The sequence below is a fragment of the Martes martes genome (genome assembly GCF_963455335.1).
Source record: "Martes martes genome assembly, chromosome: 4".
NCBI lineage: Eukaryota > Metazoa > Chordata > Mammalia > Carnivora > Mustelidae > Martes > Martes martes.
The window spans coordinates 3,641,365-3,666,966 of NC_137891.1; the positions used below are offsets into that span (position 1 = coordinate 3,641,365).

General features: G+C 55.7%; 1 protein-coding gene across 1 annotated transcript in view; it reads left to right on the forward strand.

The window, feature by feature from the left end:
* Positions 1-25,602, forward strand: part of TRAPPC9 (trafficking protein particle complex subunit 9) — a 510,796-nt gene that overhangs the window by 387,540 nt on the left and 97,654 nt on the right. Inside the window, exons 20-21 of the mRNA XM_080803019.1 lie at positions 1,608-1,761; positions 19,099-19,189. Of these exons, the coding sequence (XP_080659145.1) occupies positions 1,608-1,761; positions 19,099-19,189 (245 nt within the window). The remainder of the gene's footprint in view (positions 1-1,607; positions 1,762-19,098; positions 19,190-25,602) is intronic.

The following is a 25,602-nucleotide window of genomic DNA, read 5'->3' on the forward strand; positions in this document are numbered from 1 at the left end:
CGTAGGGCATTGAAAGTGAAACAGGGTGCAGAGGACACCCGGGGGCTCAGCCAGTAAAGCAACCGACTGTTGACTCTTGGCTCAAGTCGTGATCTCTGTCCTGGGTTCGAGCTCCTAATCGGGCTCTCCGCTCAGTGGAGCGTCTGCTGATCTCCCTCTCCCTCTGCCCCTGCCCTGCGCTCTCTCTCTCTGTTTCTCTCTCTCTCTGTCTCAAATAAATCTGGGAAAAAGCAGGTGTAACGTAGTCTATGTATATATTTATGTGCGTGCATGTGAGTAAGACAAGATGTGTAATAACTTGTACACATAGAGTCATTCGAACTGCACTGATGTACAAATACGTAGGAGAAAGACTAGCATGAAGGTGTTACAGTTAGGGTATAGGCTTGAGTCCTTTTTTCTTTTTTATGCTCTTTGCTATTTTCCCACCTTTTTTGGTAAGCCTGTCTACTTCCGCCGTCAGAAAGGAGTCCGTGTAGCTTTCAGACGGAGTTCTGGCTCCCTAAGCCCCCACGTTCTCTGCTGACACACGAGTCTCTCATTCTCTGGGGCAGCTGAGCTCTGGACACCTCCTGGCCGAAGGCCGTGTATTTACGGGCAGCTTGGTAGTTTCCTCTAAGCTGCCGGGTCAGGAGCGGAGGCAGGCTGCAGAGTGCCCGGGCCTGGAGCGGAACACGGGCAAGGTACAAGGTCAGACAGCTGCGAGGGGGAGAGGTGAGCGTTGGCCCTGCATGGCGGGAAGACTTGGTTCCCGCCCTGTTTGTTTGGGTAGTAGTTGGCCACAGCACGCAGGCGTTACCCAGGCCTGGAGACCATGGCGTGGCCTTGCAGACCTCTGCCCTCAGGGACCTAAATTCCAGTAGACCCCATAGACCCTGAAGCCCACAAGTAAGTGTTTTTACAGCTCCCGATAAATGCCACGGCAGAGATTAATGGTGTCGTGGAGGTGGGGCGAGGGGGGTGCCCCGAACACCTTCCTCAAGCTCCAGCCTCGAGAACGGGGGTTCAGGCGGAGAAGGTCCCAGCCTGGGGAGCAGTGAGCACCAAGGCTGAGGCAGGAAAAGCCCCGTGTGTTCTAGAAACTGCCAGAAGGTAGAGAAGGCTGCACACACCAGCAGGTGGGGAGGCTTTGCAGAGGACATGGTAGTTGAGCAGAAACCTGGCAGGGAGGGTGTCACAAGACAGGGTCCCGGGTGCGGGGGAAGCTGGGGATGGGCGGGGCACGGCTGGTGGGGTGCAGCTGAGAGACGAGGGGCCGCTGCTCAGGCGGCTCATGGGGTCCCCAGCATTAAATGATTCCCGTCCCCCGAGTGCCCACACCGCATCCTGCCTGCCTCACCCTGGTCCAGAAATGACATTTTCTCCGGGGGAATGTGAGTCTCCTCCGAGGTTAGGGTCTCTGACTGTGTTTCCAGTTCTAGGCTGTGCGTTGAATCGCCTCCGGGCCCGTGCTGGCCTGGGAGTATGGCAGCCCCTTTCCGTGGAACGAAGCCATTCTGAGTTACCGACAACGATGCGTCCTCCGGTCTCCGGCCGGGCCCCTGCTGATGCCCCAGCAGCCGACCCTGCCCTGCCCACTCATTCTCTGCTGTTCCCCCTTCTCTTAGAATGGCCATTCAAGTGGACAAGTTCAACTTTGAGAGTTTCCCAGAATCCCCTGGCGAGAAGGGAGAACTTGCAAATCCGAAGCCACTGGAGGGAGAGAGGCAGGAGGCCCGTGGCCTGGAGGTCGACAGCAAGCTGGACGTCCACTGGAGAATCATATCCTTTTCATGGCAGCCACCTTGGCGTGTGGTGCCCCCTGCTTGGGGCTTGTGCTCCCCAAGAATTACTCCGGGGGGCTTCACCACCGGGTGCTCGGCACGCAGAGCTCAGAAAGGGCGTGTGAAGGAGACGCGGACCATGGGTGTCCTTCCTTAGCCCCTTCCCTGTCCCAGGCCCCCACCGAGAAGGTGTGGATTCAGGGCAAGGAAGGGCCGCCTCCCTGGAATGTCGTGGGTCATGTGTTTCTTGCCAGCATCGATTGCATTAGCGACACGTTCTCACGCCGGCCTGTCAGTGCTGGGCTTGGGAAGCGTCACAGAGCGACAACTCGACACAGGATGGACGCTGTTGTCAGGGCGCTGGGGGCTGTGGCACAGCTCCCGAGGCACGAGAGCAGCCCCGTGTGACCTGCCATCACACCGGAGTCCCGGGTGTGCTCGCGTGTGTGCTCGGCCGTCCCGCAGAACATCTGCTTTGAGGCAGTGTTCCTCGAGGCACCCGAGAGCCTGAGGGGGAGGGAGGAGGCCCCTACACGGCTTCCTGGCCTCGCTGGACGTGGCTGTGCCGGCTGGGGGTTCGCTGCACCTCAGGGGCTGGGCCGAGCATCATGTCAAGTCTGCGAGGTTTAGGGGAGGAAGCGGTGGGAGCAGCGTACTCAGGAAGGCTTCACAGAAGGGGTGACATTAGAGGGGCTTCTGTAGGGTGGGCGATGTCCTAGGGGTCTGGGGTGTTAGAGGATGGTTTGCACAACGTCCCCCGGGAAGAGGCCACTCTGATGTGCCTGCCTCAGTCGCCTTGTTCATGCCTGGATCCTGTGCTCTGTGGTATCAGGTCGTCCTAGACCATCTCCCGGGATTCTGGAAAGGTCCTCAGTCTGCAGGTGGTGGTTTCCAGGAATTGAGGCATGTTCCTTTGTGTACACTCCAGAGAATCTGGGGCTGGTGGACCTGCGTCTCCAAGGACCTGGGACAAAATAAGCACTTCCCATGTCACATCGGAGGACTGGGGAACCAGACATTGAAAACCGAGTGCCTGGGGCCTCCGTACCACAGCGGCCCGTCACGGAGTTCAGGTGTTTGCCTTTGTCCAGCGGGATATGAAAAGGAGGGGTGACTGGAGCCCTCCCTCTCACTCCCCACCAACCAGTGCCTGCTGGTGGAATGACAGAGTGACAGAGCCCCAGAGGCAGTGGTGTTCGCCCTGCACACCAGCCCCACTGTCTCCTTTACTCCTCCCGCCTCTGACTGGTGCTCTCGCTGCCCTGGGGAGAGGTGAGCTGAGTCCCCGTGAGCCCAGCCAGGAGATGGTGGGGCCGGCTGCCCAGTGGCGTTGAGGGCAGAGCCCTGTTCCCACCCCTGCCGTCAGGGAGGGTCAGGGGAGAGCAGAAGGTCATGGCTCTCCTGTCCTGGTGTCTGTAGTCACGATGCTGAAGCTCAGGGAACTGGAGAGGTTCTGCAAACTCTGAGATGCCCGCTCCCGGGCGTCAGGACCTTTGCTTCACGCCGGGAGCTCGGTGCAGAGCCAGGAGGCCTGGCTGTGGATGAGTCCACCTCAGCCCCCTGGAGGCAGAGGCAGTGTGTTTGGCGGGCCCGGCAGGAAGGCATCGTCCTTTTGAGTAGTCTCATTGTGGGTCCAGATAAGAGCAGAAAGCCTCGAAATGGGGGGTTTGCCCCCTGCCTCCCTGGTGCCAGGGCTACCGCGGCACCTCCTAAAGACATGCCTGCCACTTTCTGGTGCCACCACTGGGCGGGCCCAGGTCATTCACCACAGCGGAGGGCTCTGCCGCCCCATCTCAGAGGTGACAACCACCTGCCCAGGTCAGCCTTAGGATGCAGGGTGCGGACATGTAACGGAAGCCCTGGGGTGGGATGTGCTCTGTCTGATGGGGTGATGCTGACCCTCAAAATATTTGTGTTCTCTGAAAAAAATGACCAAAACAAGCCAGAGATATTTTGGGGTTTCTCTTCTTTTAGCTCTGCCTCCTTTAGGAGGTCGGTATCCCCGTTTTCCATGTTGGCCTAATAAGTCATGCAGCGACTGTGTACACGTGCGGACACATCTGTCTCCTGGATGTGGAGATTGGAAGTTTGGGGAGACTGTCCCTATAGGCGGTTCCGAGTAGAGAGGAAGAGTACTAAGGATGTCTCTCTCTCATCTGGCAGTGACATCTGGCGCGGGTGCGTAGCAGACTTTTGCTATTGCAAACCTGGATCCAAGCAGATGGAAAGACCAAAGACTGAATTGGCTAATAATTCTATTATGCGTTTTAGTAATATTTTCTCAATATTTAGACTTTATACAAAAATTTGAGCCTAATTTGACACTCCTCTTCAGTAATAAAAACAGTCCGTATGTAGCATGTGAGGCTGCATAGACCCGTTGGTGGGAATCGTGGCTCTTGCGATCGATGCGGACACGCCTGTCTCCGCTGTGTCTGCAGTGACCGGACGAGCAGCCAGGGGAGGCCAGGAACTCCAGCCCCACTGTTCACCCGGTGAGGAGCTGGATGTTCTGTTACACTTGTGTGCTGGGCCCTGGAGATGCCTCCAGTCCGAGGGAGGAGCAGACACCGAGATAGGGACTTAGAGCGCACCCCGGAAGGGCTGAGGCAGGAGCCTTCCTGAGTAAGGGCTGGCACGTTCCAGAGCCTGAGAGCAGCGGGGACCTGTGTCATTCCCCGTGACTAGTAACACAGCACGCAGACCAGAGGGACGGTGGGATCCAGGGGCCTCCCTTCCCCCGCCCCTCCTTCCTTCCTCTCACCTCCCTCTTCCCCTCCCTGCCAGCCTCAAAAATCTGTATGAAGCTCTCTGTCCTGTGTAACTCCTCCTTATCGCCAGTCTGAGCCTGGTCATTTTTAAAGGGACGTTTCCTCTTTGGGAAGAGGAACCGGCTGGTACGTAGCGTCTGTGTGGTCTTCCGGGGGTGGGGGTCTGGGCCTGCACAGGCGCCATCGGGCCCAAGAGCCAGGCTCACGTGACTGACACTGATGCTGTCTGGGTGAACACACGCTTGCTTCCCGCTGCTCAGCGCAGTCTCCTTCCCCCCCCCCCCCCCGCCACCTTCCCTGCCAGCTTCCACGGTTGGGCAGTCTTTGCTGAACTTGGGAAGCCTTGATAGAGCCGACTTTTTGGTCAGCAGGTAATAGCCGTCCACGTGTAAGGGCAGAAGGCACCCATGTTCGGCTTTAGGATGGGACCAAGGACGCTGCACGGTTGGGGCCTGAGCCCGGGACCGAAGGCCCAGCTCTGCTGCTTCCGGCGTCCCCGTGGGGAGGCTGTGGCCCGAGGGACACATGTCCCCATCTGTTCAGTCAAGGTGAGATTACCCGCTCAGGTTTGCTGTAGGGTTAGGTCTCACCATCTCTTCTGCTCTTTTGATCTCGACCAGGATTTTTCTGACCCCAAACTGGCAAAACGGACGGTACTCTGGTTTGAGAACTAAGTGCGTTTTGGAAGTGAGCTGACTCACTGGAGGGAACAGCCAGGATCCCAACACTTGAGTCCTTTTCCTACTGCCTGCTTGAAGTGAGGCCCCGCGGCTCTCGTGTAAGCCCAGCGCCCAACCCTGGAAGGTGTCTGCAAGGGGCGCCCCTTTCCCGCCAGCAGAACCGGAGCTGCTCCCGTGACCTGGCCTTGGACAGGCTCATCCCGCGGGAGGCAGCGGGCCAGGCCTCAGCCGCGCCCCCACTTCCACCTCCGATCAGACCCGGTGCCGGGGTTTGGGACTGTAGTTCCGAGAGCACCTCAGCGTAGCTGGTTCTGGGGTAGTTGGAGATTGGCCAGATCTGTTTCCACGTTCCATTCGTAATTCGGGAGAGGCGGGGCCACCAGGGTCTGACCAAGTCTTCCTCATCCTTGACGGTTGAGCTCACACGTCCCGTTTCCCGGAGCCCACTCTGTTGTTGACCTCTACCGCTCTCATCTCGCCGGAGCTGCCACTTCCCTCGGACTCCTACAACACTCAGTGGCTAGGTCTTTTTGTTACCGTCTTTACCGAGTACAGGAAGGTTCATTTGTTCCCAAGTTCGCTGCGCCCTCGCCGGGCTGCCTGTTCCTGGGACTGTGCGGTGTCCTGTTCCGTTAGCAGCTACTTCCCACCCCACTGGCTGGGCTTGTGCGAGGCACTGGGGACTTCTGCGATGGGCAGAATGGGGTATGGGCCCTGCCCTGCTGGAGCGTGCTCCTTTCTTGGCCTCTGGGCTGCGTGTAGTCGCCAGCATGTAGGTCTTAAAATCATTTGGTAAAATAAAAAATTAAAAAAAATAATAAAGCCATTAGGTGAATGCGTGGCTTGCGTCTCCTTGATGGCGCGGCGCAGACAGAAAGGTTCCCGGCTTAGCTGCACTATGCCGAGGGCTGTGGCGGACATGTGAAGGGAGTTTTAATGAGCAAGATTAGTCTTATTGGAAGCCGGGCTCTGCTTCCAGAGGGCAGCCGTGCACAGACGATCTGTGCTGGAAACAGACGAAAGATGAGCACGGAGCAAGCTCGGCGCCATCTCCCGCTCTCGATTTCCTTGTTTCTGTTGCAAATCTCCCTCCAAGAGCATCTCAGGGGTTGGCAGGATACTTGCTGACATATCAGAATCCATCCCCGTGTAGGTTTCATGGCGAGAGCTGGGCGCATAGTTCAGCTGATCCCCATAAAAGCCAGTGACCCAGACCATCTGGACAGCGTCTCTGCCAGGTGGTTTGATAAGCACGTGTCTCCTGGGTGCTGTCTGGAGACCCTTTGGAACCATCTGGCTGCTTCGGGGGCCAGGTAGAGACTCAAGGAGCCCAGCCGTAGCCTGGGTTTTAGATGCCAGAGGACTGCCGGCCCAGAGTGGGAGCTGGAATATTTTTGCAGCACTCAGAGGTCACTTATACACGCAGGTAGCCGGCACGTGGAGGGACACGGAGCAGGGGAGCTGTTCCGAGCGCAGGGCCATGCGTCTGGACCAGGCTGTGCGTTACCGAGCAGTGTCTGGCCTTGCAAACACCAGTCGCCCTTGTGAACCTAGGAGGCTTCATGGGCTCTGACATTTGTGTCTGGGTTTTGCTGGAGTGTCACAAACATATGCCTGCAAGACCGTCAGCCCAGTGTCCTCAGTTTGGTTGGTCCTGACCAGGACAGTCAGGCTGGGACACGGCCATGCCTGGCTTCTCAGTTTTCCAGCCCACATTCTTCCCAGTAAGGAGAATGTGCCTCCAGCCAACCCCGCCTCCCTTTTAAGGCAGGGCCAGAGATTGAACTGTGGGCAGGGGCCTGCCCCAGGTCACACTTGGCCCTTCCTAGCTGGCTTGTCGTTTATTTCTCCGAGATGCTTAATGGAGCCATGGCTTCCCATCCCCTGAAAAAACAAACAAACAAATGAATTTCTTACAACAAGATCCCTCTCAAACACGGTACAGTAGGCTTTTCCAGTAGCCACATCAGGAGAAAGGGTTTAATCTAAATGAATTTCATGCAAACACCTCCTGTCGTCACGACGGCAGATATCTGGATCACCTTAAGCAAAATTCAGGGTTCGTTTTGTGTCTGCCTCAAGGGAGACACAGTTCAGTTTCTCCAGCTGCTGCCAATCCCTTGACTCCGAGGCCTTTCAGCTCCCGGCCAGAGAGGAGCACGGCGCCCGACTGACCTCTGACCTCTGATCCTGTACCGTTGCCCCGGCTCCTGGGCCCGTGGACCCAGACTTGAGGGCTGTCTCCCGCAAATCCAGACATGGTGGCCAGGCACACCTTAAGAATCTCTCTGAGAGGAGTCAGGGTTTAACATGCAGCATTGATTTCAGAGTCGGGAAGGGCTTCCCGACCCTGCGGAGATCTTAACATGAGTGTGTGGTCGGCATGTGTGTGCACTTGTGAGTGCAGTGCATGTGCATGCGTGTGGGGTATAGTGTGCGTGTGAACATCACACAGATTGATATGCACAGTGTGTGACTGGGTGTGTGTCCCGGTGCAACACCTTCTGTGTCCTTTCGGTTTGACAGTTACCGTGCGTGTGCATCTAACAGACTCATGGAGTGACCGCTCACGCCTGTCGGGCACGTGCTAAGGGCTGTACTGTTCTGAGTGCTTTATCTGGATGGGCTCGCTTAATTTTCACAGAGAGCCCTAGGAAGTGGTTTTAGGCACATTCCACAGATGGGGAAACCGAGACCCCATGAGATTCTCCCACTCTCATCCCAGGTCACCAGCCAGGGAGGCGCGGAGCTGGGATTTGCGCCCAGCTGCCTGGCTTCGGGTTGTGGCTCTTGGCTCCATGCTGGGCATCCGGTCTCTGCCAAGGCCTCTGTGTACCCCCGTTTTGCAGAGAAAGCCGAATGAGGTTGCAGCATCCCTCGAACACCCTGCTGGTCAGTGCTGCCCCCGCCCCGGGTTCTCCCCACTTGGCCTGCTCCGCCCTCAGCCCTGCAGGACGGGCGGAGCTGAACTATTGCAGACTGTCCCTGGGCAGCTCACTGGGCCATGTGGCATTTTCCGTCCAGTTGGGTCTCTGACCGCAGGGAGCTGAGCCAAGGTATAGGCCACCCCTGCTGGGGTGAGAACAACCCACATCAGCATTCCCAAAGTTCACGGTGCAGATTGGAAAACAGTCATGGGAAAGAGGCTCATTAATCACTTAAAGCAGCCTTTCCATTAGTGTAATTTCTATTTATGGCAATCTGCTAATTTATTTGCGCTGAAGTGGGGCTGGGCTAAGTCCCCACACCTGTCGTTTCTCCAGGTCTGGCACGTGGGTGCAGACAGTCCATCTTCCTCGGGGGACGCCCGAGGCGCCGGCCTGCCCCCTCCGGCACCCGCACCTGGAAGCCAGCTTGGAAGTGACTGTCGGCTGCTCCCTGGTGATGGGCTTCCAGATTTGCTCTGTAGGCTGCGGGTAAACTAGGAGTTCAGGTCGAGGGGTGGGGCCAGGAGGACTCAGGCCTCTGGGCTCAGCAGGGTCTGGCTGAGCCCTGGGCGGCAGGATCATCCAGGGAGAGTTGGTTGAGCAATCATTTTTTTTTTCCCTAAAATAGAAGACAAGTTCATGATAAACTTCAGTTCCACGAATAAAGACAAGGTCTCCGAAACTGCTCAGTGTTTTCAAATTGCAGTACGGCACCAGGTGCTTCAGCGCTAACGGTCTAGCTGAAGAGGAGTGGGAAGGTGCGTTATTAGCTTTCTGTGTTTTCCTTGCATCTTGCTGTTTTTCAAAGATCTGGAAGTAAGCATCCATGGTTCCCAAGACACGCAGAAGATTAACTGAGTATCATGAGACTGCTGTAAGTCAAAAGGCTGTGTACAAATACTAAGTTTACTTAACAGCGATGAATGACCAGCAATCATATGTAAGGCCCACGTAAAAGACTGGGCTCTCATCTAGGCCTTTCGTCCCTAGCCCCTACCGCAGTGCACAGAGTGGGTGTTGACAGATACTTGCTGTGAGTCACTGGAATGGGGAGGCGCATGGGGACAGAGGCAGGCTGCAGGGACAGCACAGACACACTACAGGGTGCAGCCGTCACAGTCAGGGAAGAAGGAAGGGGTGACTTCTGGGCTGGTGCTGGATCAGAGAGGACATCCCCGGTAAGGTGAGGTTGAGGCTCCAGTCAACAGAATGGCTGAGAAGGTTCCAGGTTGGGGAGAACACAGGAGTAAGGGCACCAGGGCAGGACACCACCCACCTGTCGTGAGAAATACCCATAGTTCAACATGGCTGGTACACATTCTTGGGTGCAGGGTGTGCGAAGGAAGAGGTCAACAAGCAGAGGAAATCATGGGGCACTTGTATGAGGTTCTGGGGAGTTGGGTTTTATCCCAAGAGCTGTGGCCAGCCACTGTGGGATTCTGGGCAGGGAGCTGCGTCCTCAGACTCTGGCGGGGCTCCTCCCCCCTCACTCCTGTGGGCCTGCTGTCACCGTGATGGATTTGTGTCTGCTTGTGGGATTGCGCTGCCTTTTGGGAATTCAGCATGAGAGTCTGCAAAGTTGTACGGGGCAGTGCAGGGCTGTCTCTGCCGTCTCTTTCTGTCTCTTGGTGAGGCCCTTACAAGGTGTTGAGCTGAAATGAAGGCTCACTGCCAGAATTGGGGCTCCTGTTGGGCTCTAGGTATTTGACACCCATTTCTGCTCTAACGGGTTACAGTGGAAAACCAGAGTAACGGTGCCACTCTGAGCCTTGTCTGTGGGAAAGGAATAGCACAAGGTCTCTCTGAGCGAGGGGTTACCTGTCATGTTCAGTTATGCATCTTCTGTAAGCATGGGCCTCCTGTAGTAGATGCTCAATAAATGTCCACTTCCTCAAGCTTGTGTGGGCAGTGACTTGTCAACAAACTGTGGCCCTGGCGGGTTATAACTTAAAGCTACCAGCATAATTCCTTCTGCATTATTCCTGGAAAACCTCACTCCCTCGGTTGGCTTTTTCTGCCTCCTAGCTCCGTAGATCTGGAGTTAGGGGCTTGGAGGTAGGAAACCTAGCCTTTGCCCCCAGGGTGCTCACTGTGGCTGTGTTGGGGAGTCACTTATGACAATAGATGTTTGCAGCTCATAACCAGTGCTGTGTGGGAATTAGGAGGGAGCCCAGGGCTGAGGGACGGCCTGCTGGGTGTTGGGTTGGTGTCAGTATTGGCCAGATGGGGGCTATGCTTGCCACGCTGGAAGCATCATCTCCCTGCCTCCCAACTTTCTGGGAGAGGACCTCACTTACATACACCAGGTCCTGCTGGAGCTGAATACCATTATCTTAGCTGTAGGCCACACTGGTGCCCTGTATGGGCTCGAGCCAAAATTGCCGAACACATCTGTGCCGAACACATCAGGTCCTACCTCAGAACTTCATGGTCACCTCACACAAGGAAGAATGAGCCTTTTGGTGTCCAAGAGACTTTTGGCCTCAGTGAAGTGCCTTCTGAGGTACCTGTTCTGAGTCTGTTCCTTTAAAGGCATCTTAAAGGTGAGGTCCTGGCCCAGTCTGTCTGCTGGGTTAACACTGTGGCATTAAGATGCATCTCCCTGGAAACGTGTGGCACATATGGGGAAAGTCTGGCAGGGAATGAGCAGTACACTTGGAGTTGAAGAACCGAATATGAACCTTACACTCCCCCTTCTTGGCTGTGTGACTTTGGAAAAGTTTCTTACCATCCCTAAAGAGGTTTTATTGACCTGACATTGTTTTAAGGGCTGTATGAGATGATCTGTAGGTAACTGACACATAACACATGCTCAGGAAAAAGCAGCAGACATTTATTGAGCACCTGCTGTGTGCCAGGCACCGTGCTGGTGATCAGGGACATCACTCTCCTGCGGCTCACCGCCCCAGCAGTCCTCTGAATTCAGCTAAGCAGTTGGGAAGGCATGGCTGCCTGCTCTTTGACCTTGCTGGTTTGGGGAGGGGAGGGCAGAAGAGGTTCATACTGAGCAAGATCCAGTCCCAGACCCTGGGCCTCATGGCTCACCACCTCCAAGGATTTGTGACCTGTAGGTGGAGTGCGCAAAGGGCAGTGACTTCAGGGAACTCAGTTGTGTCTTTGAGGCAGAAGTAGCAAGCATGGAGGGCACCAAACATGGAATTTGCTGTTCCTTGCTGGGGAGTTAGATGCTACCCGTGGAAGGCCCCAGAAGCAGAATGAGAGTTGGGCTAACCTGAGCTGGGAGCTTGTGTTCTCTTTTGGCTCAGGCACATGGGTTATTCATGATCATCTGTGGATGTGGCCTAGGACACCTGCAAAGCCTGGGTGCACACCAGCAGGGGTTCCACAGTCCTGTTGCAGAGTTACCAGCCCTGCCCTCTTAAGGGAAAGGAGCAGAATCTCAGGATAGTGACTCCCACTGACTACTTGGAGATGTGACTGTTGTGTCCTGGGTGACGGGGAAGGGCTTTCAAGGGAGGGAACCTTTTCAGCACCACGGACAGTTCCCGCCACTTGTCTGCCAAGGGCGTGTCAGGGCTCCACACCCAGGTTTCCTGAGAATGGACACAGTGTTTAGAGTGAACTCTCAGAAAGTGGGGTGCACAACATGGGCTCTAGGGTCAGTCTGCTTGAACCTGCCACTTCATAGCTCTGTTGGCTTTCCTACTCTCACCTTGCACCGAGTTAAAAAAAAAAACAAAACCCAAAACTTTGAACAGAAATAGCAGTCCCTGCCTTATACCCGTCAGGTTCTAAAGTCTTAATTTAAAGATAATATGAAATTGAAAGATACATATGATACACTTAACAAAGGGCCTCTCTCATGGGAGGCACTTTGGAAGTGTTCTAATAGACGCAGTGGGATTGTGGTCCCCGTCACCATTTATCGATCTCTTGCACGGGTGCCAGGATCTGTGTATTTAAGAAACAGTAGCAGCTGCCACCTCTGCCTTTGTTGTGGGATGTTTGCGATCTTGCCTGTAATAGTGAGCAAGAAAGGCGGCTACATGACTGACTGGTTGGCTGGCTTTGCATTCACGTGTCCAGGCTCAAACACCAGGCTGTTTTTTGGTGGCTTATGGGGCTGAAAGGGAGGGGTGGTGCCTGCAGGTAATTAGCTTTATTAGCTCAGCTGTATAATTTTATGGCTCACATCCGAAAGCAAATTAATACAGAAATATGCTACTGGAATGGTTTCCAAAGCCCCAGTGCCATTTGGCAACTTTGTAATTACTCACACGCTAACTTGCCCCTCTAACTAATCATCGCAAAGCTCCTCATCCTGGCCACGTTCATTAGGCACTATTTCTATTTTGCAAGCACCGTGGTGCGATCTGCTTTGAAAGTCTGGCATATTTTTTTTTTCGTAAGAGGCAGTAATATGCCATATTCTGAGGTCTTCATTTTACACCCCTGGAAAGACTCAGGAAAGAAAGAAACATGAAAATGTGCATATTAAGCCCAAATCTGCCAGCCACCTGCGTGCTGAGCTCTTCCTTCTGGGTGGGATGAGGCATATTGACTTTTCTCAGCCCCGACCTAGGAGCTCCATCATCGTGCGCGCACTGTATCAGGTCTGCAAGTGCTTCCAGCAGAACTGCACTGTTTATTTTTTCCTAAAATTTTTATTTTAAATATGTAAAATATGCACATGGTTCAAATTTTTTTTAAAAAAAGTGTTCCCCTCTTGCCTGTCTCCCCAAGTGCCCATTTTTCTTCATCCCTTCCACGTATTTCAGAATTTCTCTCTGAAACTCTAAGTAACATATAGACTTTTTTTGTTTGTTTTTACACAAAAGTATGTGCTGTTTTGCATCATGGTTTTTTCACTGAACTGTATGCCTCGGAAAACTTTGCATACTCATAACGAACTTTCTCCCTTTCCAGTAGTGGAGTGTGGTCTTATGCCTGTATTCCCATGGCTTTGCCATTATGGGGGGTTTCAAGCTTCTGGACTTTTGCTGATCTGGTCACAGTATCATCGAGCACGTCATCTTTCCCTTCTGGAGCTGCCATGCTGTGGGGAAGCACTAGCATGCTAGAGTTGGGGGGCAGCTCTGGGAGGATGCCCACTCCACCCTTCCAGCTTCGGGTCCTCTGTCTACGTGGCACAACGGTTGCCTCCGACGAGGTGAAGGAAAGTGCTTGCCACGGAGCCTGCCCAACAGGAGTGCCCCCGACGTTTGTACCCTTCCATGTCCCCCTCTCTAGGACCCAGTAGTGTGTCTTTTAGTCTGAGACTTGGAATTCATCTGGGAGCATTTCCTGTACTGGGAATTGGTCACCACTCTGCCAGTGAATTTCTGTGTGCCTGTGAGTCATGTGGCCCATCAGATCCTAGATGAAACCCAAACCAAAGAAAGGAAAGCTGCCTCCTTTCGCTGGCACCACGTACGCAATCCCACTTCCCTCCAGCTCTTTGATTCCCATGAAACACAGAGAGCTTTGCCAGAACCCGGCTATGAGCTAAGGAAGGGGGCTTGGTATCTCTTTTTTGAAAGAGAAAGTGCCTCTTCACGTGGTGGCCACAAAGGGAGAGAAGGGAAACATAACTGCTTGTCTCCACTGCCCAGCCAGTCCCTGGGCTCTGGGCCTTCATCAGACTCCCTAGGGGATGTGTTTTCCCAACAGGGGGTTCCCTCTGGGTGTTGCTGGGGCCAAGGCAGCAGGGGATGCAGGCCTGAGTGGGTGGTGGGCTGAGGGCTTGAGACTGACTCAGCATAGGTGGTGGCTCCCAGGAAGGTCACCACTTCTCCCAATCACAGTGTCTGTGCTCTTACTGGGGCTGGCAGTGGCCCATTCCTGGGTTACTCCCCTCAGGAGGGAGAAGAGCCCTTCCTTATCCTGCTCCCCATGGATCTTGTTGACTCCGGGACTGGAATAGTGGAGTCCCAGCCTGGGACTGACAGGAGACATCCCATCTCAGAGACTCGCCCCAAGTGAGAGGCTTCTGAGTCCTCCTGGAACGGATGCCGCCTGTGTTCTCCCATGGTGGTGGGTTGTGCTGCTGTAGCCGATTGAGCAACAAGGAGGGAAGCCGACCAGCCGCATGGTGGCCAAGGCAGGCTTGCAGTGCTGAGCGATGACCACAGAGGAGTCCACAGAACTGGGCCAGTGTTGCCTGGGAGTGTGTCTGCATCCAGGTGGGCTCATGTTGGCCAAGAACCCCAGCCACACTCCCTGGTAGGGCCCCGTGCTGCTGGGCAATGCGCCAGGCCTCGTGGCCATCGGTCACTCGCAGCAGGCAGCCCACCAACCTTTCTGAGACTCTGTCCTCACGTGTTGGACAGTAATAGCCACACGTGCCTGGCCCTGTGCTGAGGGCTTCGGCAGCTGTCCCCCTGGTGATGCTGGACTCATCCCATCGGAGGGTCCTACTCTCCTCACTCTAGCAGCGAGTGTGCTGGGCGACCCATACCAGTGGAGGTCTGTCTCTGACGAACAGCACCCATTTCCACACGCCTGCCGTCATGTAAATTTCATTCGTGAAGTGATTTCAGCACTCGGCAGCTGCCACTGGGTGCCGGGCATTGTGCAGGATGCTGGCGCTTGAAAGGCGAGCAAAGGTGCTCCGGAAGCAGCCAGGGAGACGGACATCGAGGCACCAATGGCTGTAATCCTTGGAGCAGAAACACGAAGAGCCCTGTTGGGATATTGTGTGCGCGCATGTGTGGGGGGTGTTCCACGTAGGGGCACGGGCGCGTGGTCCAAAAGCCGGGGTAGGAGTCCGCCAGGTAGAAAGGGAAGGAGGTTCGGGTGCGGTGAGGCGTCTGTCCCTCCTGGGGTGGGTCTCTGCGCACATGTGGGGGGAGGGGACACTATACTCTCCTCTCCCTCCAGGAAAGCCGCGCGCTCTCCCCTGACGAGTTTCTCCCCCTGTCCTGCTTCTCACCTTGAGAAGTCACTTAATATGGAGTGTCGTATGATAAAATTAGGATATTCAGATCTGTGGGTGGAAAGGAAGAAAAACAATCATTCAGTCATTATCCATGGAAATTAAACACCATACAGTGCCGTGTTCATAAAAGACAGAGACCTTCCCAGCCAATAAATTCTTAATATGAAGCAATTCCTCTTGAGAAAATTAAATTTCTGGGAACCGAGGGTGGGTTGCCATTTACTCGGAGAGTGGCTGTTTGCACAGGTAATGTCACCTGGGTGCTGGGGTTGAGAAAGCCCACAGAAAGCCCTGCTGTGAACACAGGTGGCCCGGCCGGCGGGCTGAGCCCCTGTTCCTCCCGGGGAACCAGGCAGCCAATCACAGGTAGCCGCGGGTGTCTCTGAACCCCACTGTGGGCCCTAATGTCCGGTTCTGGGGAGAATCACCTTCTAGGAGCTCAGAGTCATATCGAAGACAAGCTCTCCCCATTGTCTTAAAGTAGAGCCAATAGGCGCAGGCGGCTTCGGGCCCCCCTCCCCACCCACCCAGGCACCCGGCTCAACCTGTGAGTCCGATCAGGGCCGAGTGGGCAGGAGCAGGCAGGAAGGTGTGGGCAGAGACTTGACCAGAATTAGTCTCCGCGTGAGGCCCAGGCCTGCCTTTGCATGCCTCCTCCCTCCCCGTGTCAGCCCGTCACTGGCTGTATCAGCCCCCCGGCTCCCAGCAGTGGGGGCGGGTCCCGAGGTCCAGGTGCCTGCCTGGTCCTGCCCGTGACATGCATGGGGCGTGCCTGTAGGGAGTGACTGCCCCTGTCCCGACCTGGGTTGGACGGGGCCGTGCAAGCACCCCTGGGGTCCAGCACATCCCGGATGCCAGTGTCTACCGTGCAGGTTCCGCATGAGGAACACCGGATTCGGTTTGTCAAGGTGATGGAGCTGAGGGGCGCCGACTCCCCAAGAGGCCACGACCGCCGTTGGGAGGACGGAAACTGGCAGGTCCCTCCCTCGCCGGTTACTACGCCCCTACTGCCTGTGCTGAGGAGTGGGCACCCCTCACGGAGCTGTGGTGATGCACCTGGGTGACGGGGCGTCTGCGGGGTTGGGCAGGAAAGCTGCCCAGTGGCCCCTCTCGGGGGGCAAGGCCAGTGGGGCCTTGGGGTCAGCTGTGGGTGCTGTAGTTCACTTGCTCTGCGGCCTTGGTTTCCCCAGAGTGGAGGAACAACTGCCTATGCCACCGCCTTCACTGTCCTCCTTTCAGTGTCCATGAGCGTGAGGACAGCAGGGTCTTTGGAGAAGTGGGAACCCGCGGCCACGGGCGTCCGGCGAGTGACATCTCAGGGTCATGTCTTCAGGGCTCCTCCGCGCTGCGGCGTGGGCTGGCATTTCCTTCCTTTCGATGCTGAGTAAAACTCCATTCTGTGTCCAGACCGCTTGTTGCTTGTCTATCCCTGTGACCTCGGACACTCGGGTTTCTTCCACTTTTTGGCTCCTGTGACTCATGTCGCCACACACACGCAGCAAGTATCTGTTTGAATCCCTGCTGTCATTTGTTTTGGGTGCCTCCCCCAGGAGCGGGATTGCTGGAGGCCAGCATTGTCTGTTCGCGGGCCTGTCTTCCCCCAAGCCTGTGAGCTCCTTGAGTCTCGGGTCAGTCCTCTCTGGGATCCCCGGACACGTAGGGCCTTACCCTCAGGGTCCGCGCCAGCAGCTCCTCGTTTACCCAGTGAATGAAGGAGGTAAATGCACGTGTCCTAATGCCCCGGTTGTCCCAGGACCACACGTGATCATTGCAGGGGCCGTGCACAGTCTCTAGCAATCCTGCTCTCACTCCGGCCGCCGTAGACTGCGTAACGGGGTGGCGAAGATTGCATTTGGGGAATTCTCCTCAGGGAGCTAATTACCCCAGAAGCCCTTCGGTAAGTTGCTTGTGGTGGGGTAGGATCCCCGAAGGAGCCTGAGGTGCCAGCAGGGTGGCCGAGTCCCTGAGACGAGGGGGACGAGAGTAGGAGAGCGGGGCAAGCACTCACAACAGGGGCCCTTTGCGCTGTGCTCCCGGTGGCCGGGACTGCTGGTCTGTTTATTCTCAGGACAGTCCTGTGACATTCGTGTGAAGTTCGTGTTGTTCTGGAGCTCGTGGACGTTAACAGATGGTGGACCAGGCCCAGAGAATGTAGGCAGACTGCCCGGCACTCCTCAGTGGCCGTGCCTGGACCCAGAGCTCCGCAGAGAGCGTCTGGACCCCGCTGTTCTAGCGGCAGGGGCAGCCGCCCTTAGCTCGGGGCTGCAGGGCTGCTGCGTGGTCCCCGGTCCGTCGGAGAGCGCAGTGTGGCCGGAATGAGCCTGCTCCCCCATCTGCCCTGCTGCCGTCAGGTTGGCGTGGACTAGAGCCAGCAGCGCGAGTCCCTGGGAGCTTGGGGTGGAGGAAGCCCCAGCGTCTGCAGGCGCCACCAGCAGGAGGCAGGCCCTGGGCTCGGGGGAGAGAAGATTCTGAGTCCCAGCATCTGGGCCGCGTGTTGAGGGCCATGGGCTCCGGAGCGGATGGAAGCGGGACTCCTCTACCGCTTGTCCAGGATGTTTATTCCTCTTGAGTCTGTTTATTCATCAAACAGAGTGCACCGAGCAGCTCTGTGAAGCCGGTGCTGGTGCGGCCCCGGGCCAGGGCTGGGCCCTCGTGCAGACATCAGGCGCGGCCAGGCTGAGCACTGGAGGAGGGGGACACGTGGGGGCCTTTGGAGCAGGGACGGGGCTCAGGGAAGGCTGGACAGCCAAAGGATGAACAAAGACGGGAGGGAACAGGGCAGGGAAAAGCCTTCCGAGGCAGAGAGCACAGATGTGGGCAGTTCAGAGTCCAGAGAGAGCACACGGTGTTTGGGAGGATTGAGAGAAATCCAAAATAGCCAAGAAGGACTTTGGGGTTCAGAGGGGGGCAGGGACTCTAGCAGGTCACTGTGCTGGGCGGAGGCTATTGCTCTGCATCCGGCCCTGCCCTCACTAGCTTGCCTGGATGTTTGGGGGCCGTGTCCACACTCCATGAGCCCCTCATGATCCCGTACCCCCACCCCCCGTGCCTGAGAGACTAGGGGCTCAAGTCCCCCTTCCCCTGGGGCCCTGTGCCCCCCGCCTCAGCCCTGGGCTGCTCTGCCCGCACGGCTTCATCCCCACACAGCTGTCCGCGGGCTTGGTGAGTGCGGGCCCCCGTTCCCGGCTGTCATCCTCGCCAGGATGGAGGCCCCTTGGGTTCAAGTTCGTGTGTGATCCGTTCAGTTCCTTCTCACGTGTCCATCCCCGTCTGGTTCAGACACGCCGTGTGCTTGTTGAATGCAGTTAACTTGGTAAAGGCAGAAAGAAGCAGGTTTCCTCCTCACTTCCCTAATCAAGGAAGAATGTCAGGGACTAAATTCTTCCCTTTTGATGACAACTTAATTTCTGTGGCTTTAATTTATGTGGGGAAAGGGAAGGAGGCTTGCAGATCTGGTTCTGAGAGCCACATTGACTGTTTAACATTAGTGCCCAGGAGACATCTGTTTTCTGCATTTCTAAACCCAATTTCTTCATCTGCTGATACTTGCTGAGAGACTGTGACTTCCTCCATTATGAACTTGCCTAAGTGAGCCCATTCGTAATAATATGTGTAATTACATCAAGATGTATAACACGACAGACGTGAAGCCAGCACGGAGCCGACACATGTCCAGAAACGTATTTGGTTACATGGAACAATGAGCCGTATTTTATTAAGGAAAAGCCAACTTCCATTTCCTGTATTTCCCCCTGCTCCCCCCCCCACCCAAGAATTCCTGTTGGATTAAAATGATCCTGATGGCTTCCCCTTCTTTATGCGGCAGTGACAGTATCTGGGTTTACCTGATTGGGGTTGGGTGGGGGGCGCCAGACATGTTCACGGGCCAGTTTTCCACGCCCAGCTCAGGTCTCAGTGGTGGGTTAGACTTCATTTGAGAAGAGGGGTCATAGACTGCTGGGGGAGGTTTGCTGTCCGGGCGTCTGTAGAAGCTTCCAGAAGACCTCCCCCTGCCCCCGGGGCTTAGCAGGAGCCGAGTTTTCCTTGACCAGCCCTCACCCCTCTCTCAAGCGCACAGGCGAGGCGAGCGTGGAAGGCCTCCTGAACCAGCTGGTCCTGGAGCATCTGCAGCTGGCCCCCTTGCAGTGGGGTGAGTACGTGCCCGTTGCCTCGGGCCGGGCACGCGCCTTTGCCCGCGGGTGGCTGGGGCGGCGGGGGCAGCGGGAGTGGCCGGGGCGGCCGGGATGGCGGGGGTGGCCGGGGCGGCCGGCTGGCCGGGGCAGGTCCGCGTCTGCCCTGAGCACGGCCCTTGAGGCGCACCCCGTCAGCAGCCTCAGATGCACGCGTGGTGATGGGCACCAAGACACCCTCACCTTCCAGCTGCTGCAGAGTGTGACGTGGCCCGCGGCAGCCCATGCCCTGGTCCCCATGGTGTGCCTTCGCAGCCTGTGTGTCTGGACCTGGAGTGGGTGGCGGGGTGGAAGCCCAGGGGTGCAGCCTCCTCGCTGGAGGGGCTCCGACAGCCGCTCACGGGGTCGGCCCGGAGGAGCACGTGCTTGGTAAGCGCCTGACCTCGGTCCTCCGCCGCGAGCGCTCCCTGCGGCGAGCAGCCAGACCCGTGCAGCCCAGTGTTTGCTGCCCGTCGCACGGCAGCATGGGCCCTGCTCTGCGCCTTCCTGAGAGCCGCGGAAGTCTCTCGTTGAGCAGCAGAGCAAGCGGACGGTCGTTGAAGGGAGAGGCTTTGTTCCGTTCTGGAAGTGATTCCAGTATCTCCTCTGCTTTAGGTCCGATGCTGGCAGTCAGCTGTGTTTCACCCCAGGTATCACTGTAAATCAGTGTCAAGTCTTTCCTCCAGTTAGTGTAGCCTCACCCCCTTCTGTGTGCCACAAACACGGGGGAATTGTCCCGGGGCCATAGGCCCTTCTGCAGTCCTTCCCCTGCTTCCCATCAGTTTGTGGGACCCCCTTGCTGCATGGGGGACCCCACTCCCCACCCGTCTCCCTGCTCCTTCCCATGAAGGCCGGCAGGAGTCCCGTGAGTGGCTGATGTGGCAGCACGAGTGGACCACACCTGGGCTGGAAGGAAGGGGGGACATCTCTACAGTCAGTGTTTGCGCCTCTGGGGGCTTCCCTGGGCCCCCAGACACTTTCCTGGGTTGGAAGGTCCTAGCTCTCGGTTACGGCCAGCTACGTCCCCCAGATGTGGGCAGCCAAGCAGGGTCAGACGCCCAGATCCTCCCGCCTCCAGGGCTGGGACAGGCCCAAGTCCTGTGCACCAAAATGAAATAAACCATGTGTTCCCTCATTCTGTTGCTCAGAAGAACTTCCCTGAGGCCCAGACAGTCACGGGGCAGCCACACCCTGGGGTGGGCCCAGGAGGGTCCAGACTCCCTGCAGAGCCCAGCGGGAGGCCCTGCATTTGCACTGGAGTCCTTATGGGTGTTTAGCTCTTCTGTTTGTTAACAGCGTTTCGGTCTGCTGTCCTACGTGCATCGTGGGCACGCCGGTGTATTGGTCGATGACACGGGTTAATAACATTTTCCTGGAGAGGATGCGTGGCTTTTAAAAAAATAATCCTAGGACCTGCGAGGCATTTGTGCCCAGAGGCCTTACTGGGAGGGTGTGAGCTGCCTCGTGTCATCACTTCTGATGCCCCTGCGCGCTGTGCCTGTCCTTCTCCAGAGGAGGACGCCCCGGCTCAGCTGGGTCCGGGGTTCTGTCCAGCACCTGCCCCACTGGGAGGTGACCCATCCAGGTTCAACAGCAGATGCCCTCACACTGGAATCTTGACCTTTCCACCAGGTCACTTGATGAAAGTAACATATTCTCGGCGTGACAAGCTAGGGAAATCAGAAAAGTTGGAGAGAAGAATCGCCCTTTTCCCACCCCCCAAAAGAACCTCTATTTCACTGAATTTTTGTGTATTTCTAAGCCTTTTTGCTGCCCTCAAAATTTAAATTTTGTTCATGGAGATGTTTATGCCGGGTTTGTAATTTGGTGCCCTTTTCTCCCCTCTTACTTGACAAAACACAAGGATTCCTCGTGTTACGGGCATGACTTGTGTGTGCTGTTAGAGGCCACGTAATAATGTCATCCGGTGGATGCAAGGTAGCTTAGCCTTTGTGCTGCTCTTGGAGGTCTCGGTTGTTCTGAGATGTCCGTTGTTGCGTAAATCACACACACTGGCTTGCACAGAGAGCTTTTGTGCGTTTTGGGGTCATTCTCTCTGCAAGGACTCTCTGAAGTTGTTCCCATTTTCTGGGGTGTTGGTAGAGCGCAGACATGTCCGTGTTGGCTGTGTGATGGCAATGGCGTCACCCGCTGGACGGCCATGCTGCTGGCACCAAGCTGCCGTGGGTCTCGGTCCTGGCTCTGCTGCTTCCTCATGCTGGGGCGTCCTTGGGCAAGTGGACGAGTTCTCTGAACCTCAGGCTCTCACTTGTGAACCGGGGATGCTGGGGGCACCGAGTCATCAGTGAAGGTGTGAAGAGATGCATGGGCCTGGCGGGAGCAAGTTCCTCCGTCCATCCGAGCGGCTGGGGGATTGCGGGCATCGCTGTGTGCCAGTCGGTGTGGAGGGGAGAAGTGGAGATTCTGAGGTGCATCCAAGGGCACGAGGGGACAGGGGCAGGGCTGGGGCAAGGCCTGAGGCCTGGGATGGGACCCCAGATCAGCGTGGTTGCGGCTGCGGCTTCCCATGTGCTTCTCGTCTCCAGCTGGGAACAAACACGGTGTTTCCCCACTTCTGTTTCTTTTATATAATTTTGCTTCCTCTTCTTTTTCTTGATTCAGCTGGCTAGTATATGATTGACTTCATTGGTCAGTTCTCATCTCTTCTCTTCTCTAATTCTGTCCCCATCTTCTTTCTGCTTTATGGGGGCTCACCATGTAAGTTTGTCCTCGCTGAATGAGCTGGATATTTAATCTATTTACTTAAAATTTCCTACTATTTCTATAATTATTTAAGACTATGAATTTTCCTGCAATTACTGCATTACCTGTGTTCCTGTGTTCTGATATTTAACACTTTCATGGATAATTTTTTTTAGGAATTTTGCAACTTTAGTTGGTTTCATTTTTGTCCCAAGAGTTGTTTAAAATCTACATGTTTTGTTTTGTTTCCTGCATTTGTTCTGGCTTTCTAATGTAATGGCCTTGTAATCAGTTCAGTGATATTTTCACCTCTGAGAGTTTACCGAGGTTTCTTTGTCATTTTTTGTGACCACTTCACAGACATTTAAAAGGACGGCCTATGCCTTGTTTTAAATATATTGAGTTACAAAATATATCGTTAACCTCCCCTCATTGATTACATTGCTGAGGTCTTTAGGACCCTCACGTATTTGACCCGCCACGGACTTTGAGAGGTTAATTATCCCCGCTGGTTCTGCGGGTCCTCTTCAGCCTGAGGGGATTTCTGTCCATTTACTTGGTGGCCCTGTGTCCTATAGTCCGTGCAGCGTGAGTATGGGTCATCCTTGGTGCATAGATGTCCCCCTTGTTCTCATTCTGAAGTGCCCTTCTCTGTCTCCTTCTGTGTTTGTTGCCGCGTCTGATACTGTAACTCTCGACCCTGCTTGCATCTTGTTTGGCTGGTGTGCCTTTGCCTATCATTTTATCTTAAACATTTCAGATTTCCTTTTTGCCCCATGTGGTTCTCTTAGATGAAGCCTGGAGTTGAGTTTGGTTTGTGATCCAGCTTTAAAGGGGTTTCATCAGTTGGGGAGTGCAGGCCGTTCGCCTTCCTTGACATGGCACGGATGTGGGTCTTTGCTCTGCTTTACGTTCTGTTACGCATTTTGTTTTTACACCCTTTTATTTTGACTTTTGTGGTCTGTGTTTTCTTGTTTTGTTTTCTGTGATGATTTTATTCTTCTGCCACTTTCTTCCTAAAATCTCCTACTTCTCTTGTCTGACTACCCCCCCCCCCTTCTAAGGCCTTACCTGCTGTGTTCTCGCTCGCGGTCCTTCCCATTCTCGGAGAGTTCATTATATACACAGCGTTTTGTCCTTGTGTGTCTCTCCATCCCTGCCGGGCTATCAGCCCCATGGAGGAAGGATCTGTTCTTCACTGTATTTCCAGATTGGTCACCGGAACATTTAGTGCCTGCTGAATAAACATCGCCAAAGGCACAGATGAGGTAGTCCTCACGGCGTCTCTGAAGTGGGTAGTGTTGTTCCTGTGTTTCAGGTCAGAGGAAATGGAAAGCATGTGCAAACCATTCAGCCTGTGAGTGGCAAAGCGAAGACTGGGACGCAGTCCCTGTGATCTTGAAATCCACGTCTCTCCCATCACATCACACTTCCCAGGATCCCACAATGAGCTAGTGGCCCACAGCTGGATTTCAGGCCTGGCTCTGATGACTTCTAACCAGACATGCCACGGCACCACACCCCTGTCAAAAGAAAAAGAAAGAAGTAATTTTGTAATTGTGCCCAGACTTGCGGAACAGTTGCAAAGACGGTAGTGAGAGTCTTTTTCCTGCACCATTTTAGAGTAAGTGGCCCAATGCGCTGTCATCCCCAGATTCACTGATGTGCATTTCCTACAGACAAGGGTTCTGTGGTGTGACCATGGTGTGGCGTCAAAATCAGGAAATGAGCATCAGTACTGCCTACCGCCCAACACCGAGAACCCACTCAGGTTTTGCTAGTTGTCCTAGCAGTGTCTTTTGTACTTAAAGGGTCTCTATCCGGGTTGGAATTCCTGGCTGCCCTGAGGTCTTAGTCCCTCTTCATCTGGAATAATCCCTCAGTCTTCATTTGACTTGGTTACTTGGGGCTTTCAGAGAGTTCCAACCAGCTCGTTCTAGGATGCCCCTCAGTGTGGGATGGTGCAATGTGTCCTTGCGATGGGATTCAGCATGTGCGTCTTTGACAGGAATGTCACAGTGATGCCTGTCTTCCGCAGGTCTCAGGGTAGCTCCCGAGTTCCATCGTCCTCTGGCCAACGATGGTCATTGTGACCATTTGACGGAGGTGGTGTCTGTTAGCCTTTTCTATGACGTTCCCACCACGCCCCAGCCCAGCCCACTCCCAGCATCTCGACCTCTCTTCCGAGGGGGCCACCCCTCCAGCTCGTGCTCCGGACCCCAGCCAGGCTGCCCTCTGTGAGGACACCCTCTTCCCCCCAACTTGGACTCTGGTGTCCTACATGGGGTGGCTGTGCTGTGCAGATGCCCTCCACACACAGCCTGGTCCATGCTGCCCCGCCTCGTGCACCCTCCCTGTGGCCTCAGAACTTGTCTAGGAAGGTGGCAGAGTCTGCTCCGCTGCCCGTGACATTGGGCCAGACCTTGGCCTCTGGCTTTCCCTTTCCTGGCCGGTTACTTGTGCTTGTTCTTCCAGCTCCCTGGTCAGTTGGGGGCCCTTTGCCAGCACCCCTTCCTCTGGGCTCCATGCACCCCCCAGCCCCGGGGCTCCTCTGATTCCCCTAGGAGTGTCTGTGCCCAGTGCAGGCTCTGTGGGAACTCACAGGGGTACCATCCGCATTATGGCTGTGTCCCTGTACCGGGGCCTGTTCCTTACCTGACACCGAGTGGACACAGAGCAGATACTTGTTGAATGGCTGGCAGATCATCAGCCTTCAAAATACTTGTTGGCTGAGTGAGAAACAGTCCAGCTCCTCGAGGAGTTCACGGGCCTGGTGGGGAGAAAGACTGTGTTCCCCGCAGACGGAAATGCCGGACTTCGCAGGGGAAAGCCTCTCCGGTCACCTGGAAAGGTGCCCGCGGCTCTGGGCGGCGACAGCACCTTCCGCCAGACCCCGGGGGTCAGCTTCTCTCCTCCTGTCCGCCCCCGATCACAGGGGAGTCTGGACAACGAGCTGCTGGTTTGAACGGGTGCTGATTAGGGCGGGGTTAATCAAGCCCAGTTCTGGGTTTCCTACTTCCAGAGCCCACAGGAGTTTCCAGGCAGAGCTTCCCTCGTGTTTCCCGCCACCTCGTGCCACCCTCTTGGACCTGTTGATCCTGTTTTCAGCATCCCACACTGCTGGTGTCTACCACTCCCCCCGGCTCGTGGACACCAAGAGTGCTTCACTGTGGGGAACAACTACCGGCATGCGTCACCCTTGTCACCAGTACATGGGGCAGGCCCCTGGGGGACGGGGTAGATGACCCGCCCCCACTCAGGTTGGAGGCCACGAGTGTTAGTTATACTGGACTTGGTATCCGAAGCCCTTGCCATCCAGTAGAATTTTTCCTCCAGTACCAGAACCCTGGCAGCAGGGATCTTTCCAGTGCTGTGGGAGAAAGCTCCTGGTGAGGGGGGGGATGGGGAGACGGTGCAGGTGCTCAGCCCCCCAGGGCTCACTGGCTCGCCCTGCCCACACCTGCTGGGCCTGTGGGCAGAGTGACCCCCCCCACAGAGGTGGGGCCAGGGGCTGTGTGGTCACTGGCCAAGGAGTCACAGAGCTGGCATTTGGATCACTGTCTAGGGCCAGCCACGGGGCGTGGGCTCCGCCTCATTGCCCTAGGTGTCTGTCGCACCTTAAATAAGACGGTGAATTTCAGGATGCAGGACGTTCTAAAGCCAGGAGGGGGCATTTCGGTCTGCCTCTCTA